The 3,213-nt window shown below is 40.1% G+C and overlaps 1 protein-coding gene across 1 annotated transcript in view; it reads left to right on the top strand.

Annotated features, from left to right (window-relative positions):
• The window catches only part of LOC101860556 (ninein-like protein), a gene marked incomplete at its 3' end in the record, with an annotated part of 14,215 nt that overhangs the window by 10,376 nt on the left and 626 nt on the right, over positions 1-3,213 (top strand). Inside the window, 1 exon segment of the mRNA XM_013079471.2 lies at positions 2,071-2,170. Within this exon segment, the coding sequence (XP_012934925.1) occupies positions 2,071-2,170 (100 nt within the window).

Consider the following 3,213-nt stretch of genomic DNA (forward strand, 5'->3'; position numbering starts at 1 on the left):
AACATGTTTTAAAAATTATTTTACCGTCACAATGTGTATACATAGTAGGCCTACACGTATTACTAAATGTTCGACTGAGTGAGCTGGTAATTTGATGCAAGTAAGATTTCTTACCGCATTATTACTATCAAGAAGTCTTCGTTTTTGTAAAAATAATGAAGTTCTACTACCAACAATTCAGCAAATTTTGTTATCCCGTTTATACTTTTGTTTTAATCCTTTTTATCCCAATTTCGTCTCTAAAACATGTAAAAAAAATTATCTTACCATCGCAATGTGTATACATAGTAAATTTATTACTGTAAATATACGACTAAGTGAGCTGGTAATTTGATGCAAGTAAAATTTCTTAACATCCTTATTTAATTACTACTGTACGTGAGTGTTTATAATGCTGTAATTAACATTGAGAAATAAATTTCATGAGACAATGGAGTCCGAGCAGCTTGTTTTGAAAAGAGATTACGCTGCGTACGCTGCATTGTTTTGAACTTACAAAGACTCCGCTCTTTCGGCTTCAACTTGGTTGGAACTGTTGAGCGGGCGACGCAACGTTAGGGCCTCTCCTTATACAGCTACTCCTCTGTTTTACCTACCCCAATAACCATTGCACTTGTGGCATACGAGGTATCTCTGGATCTGGGGTGTCTGTGTGGACGGGTGCTAATACTCGTAGTTTACTTCTTGTGACGTAATGACCCACACTATGTTTTCAATGCTCTTGTTATTGCTTCGTTCTGTTGACGTATTGTTTGTGGATTTGGTAATGTTTATGTTGTTTATCTTTTGTTATTGTCGTGCTTGGTGTCTTGAGTGAGTGCATTTTGTATGTATGTGTGTGTGTGTGTGTGTGTGTGTGTGTGTGTGTGTGTGTGTGTGTGTGTGTGTGTGTGTGTGTGTCCATATGCAATTTCTTTTTACTACAAAGCAAGGAGATGTGAGACAACACATTTTTCTTATGTCTAACATGGGTGTTCGTAAACCTGGGCTTGTTCCCAACAATGTTTATTGCTTGCGGTCTCGTGCTAGCCGGGAGGAAGGTTCACTGTAACCTCACACTAACCATTTTTTTAAAAGTTATACTGTATCGTGTAGGTGGTTGGTGGGTGCTCTGGTGGGGTTGGCTCTTCTTTCTTTCCCACCAAGCATCTATCGTCCTCATCTCTCTTCCTTCGTCTATAGGCCATTCCCAAAGGGGGGGGGGGGTATTAACATGTTCTTATGCACAGTACATGTATTATGGGAATGCCCCTTGTGCAGTGATGTCGGTCCTTCATTCAAGTAAACAAGCAAGTATGCACAGTAGAATTTTAAATGGGCTGAATTGTCAATTTCATTCTCATACTGTGCCGGAACAACATAGGGGGAACTGATGATTTTTCTTTCCTCACCCTTACTATCGTCATTTTCCCTCTACTTCTTTTGCATGTTTGTCATTCTCTTGTAAACTGCTATTTCCGGAGTGCTTTGATAGTCGAATCAGACTTTGTGCTGTTGAGGCTAGAGAGGTGAGCAGAGTAACCCTGATTCCCCGTTTGGACTTCTCTGTTGGCGTCCACACCTTGGCGCTCATTTACGACCTTATGCAGTTGCGAGCGCCGTAAAACCTCTACTAAAACTTTTTTAAACTCTTACTGAAACTAATCTGAAACTTCTTTTCTCTGTATGTTACCTTCTAGTTACACTTGTAATCCGCATCACCTTGCTTGTGACCTGTTTGTGTTGCAAGTGTCGTAAATCTCTTACAAAATTTAAACCAGATTTGGCCATTCTTATGAACTACATGTACTTGTTTTGCAAGTGCAGTAAAAACTCGTTCGAGCCTCAGCTCGGTCCGACGTTGTGTCCTTGGGAAAGGCACTTTACACGAATTTCCCACTTGGCTCGGTCCTTTCGGACTTTAAACCCCGCCTCTTAAATAACCTAACAGTGTTGATAGGGGGCGTCAAACCTATACCGTTTCACCAATATTTTTTCAGTAAAATTCTTACCGAAACTAAACTAAAAATAAAAGTTCAACTAGTATTGGAAATAAAACTGGAACTACTGTTCTGTTTCTGTCCCACCCAGGTTGTCTACGAGGATTTTCGGCATGTGTTCTTCGCCTTGTTGGAGGAACTTGAGGCACAGCAGACCAAAAGCCCTCGAAGGTCCTCGTTAAAGGCTGATTGTGAGTATTTTGTGTTAAGATGAAGGTGTTGTGAAGCACGTATAACTGTACGGTACGGGAGTGAGCGCTATAGAAATCTTCACCATCAGCATCATCAGCATCATCATCATCATCACCATCATCATCTTCATCATTACATGTATTATAATCAGTATTATCATAGATTCTAGGACGAATATTCAGTTGTAAAATGTATTGCACAAAAAAATAATTAGTATACTATTATCCCATTGTTTCTGGAAAAATCAACAGTGACAAGTCATTTCTCATTGCTTTGTGTGGTGTTTGTGTGTGGGGGGAGCGGGGATGTGGTTTAATCTCCGTTTAACGGCGTGTGTGTTACAATAGTTTAGGCTCTGCATCGTTGCACGCAGATGGCATGAGTTTGATAACAGATGGGATGTCGTGGATGCTGTGTCTCACTCAGATTGGACTGAGTCTGACAGGCAGGATCGAAGCAGCCCACCTCCTAAATGGTACTTAATGCGTTGATGCGGGATGTGAAACGTTTACTATCTAACTATCCATCAGTCTCATGCTTGGACTTCTCTTTCAAAGCGGCTGTATTTCATTCCAAAAAATAATGTTGCACGTTCTTACATTTCAGCTCTTAAAAACAACAACACATACTCCCTTAATCCAAACTCGTTTTTATAATAGTTGATCATGTTACTGCTATTGTCAGGATGTATTCCTGACGAAATCTAAATGTTGGTGTCATCGTTCTCTCCGGTTAGAAACGAAAGCACTACTCATTTTGCTTCATTCATCCTGGCTGTATGAATGACCACATGGACACCCTTGAAGATTTATTAACAAGGAAGATCTGTCTTAACCCCGAAGGAGTTAGCGCAGGGAAGGATTATTAACGTTCTTTGTTGTAAATAAATATCCTTCTTGCAACAGAGAATTCTAAAATTGGCTGGATCACTGCTTTCATTTTTTTCCAGCAGGCCATTATTCCTGCCTTGTGTGTGTCGTTGCAGTTTCATTATTCATGTATCTTCGCTGATCGTTTTTCTGAATCCAATTTTGGGGGGGGG

The sequence above is a fragment of the Aplysia californica genome, unplaced genomic scaffold, assembly GCF_000002075.1.
Source record: "Aplysia californica isolate F4 #8 unplaced genomic scaffold, AplCal3.0 scaffold00053, whole genome shotgun sequence".
Classification (NCBI taxonomy): Eukaryota; Metazoa; Mollusca; class Gastropoda; order Aplysiida; family Aplysiidae; genus Aplysia; species Aplysia californica.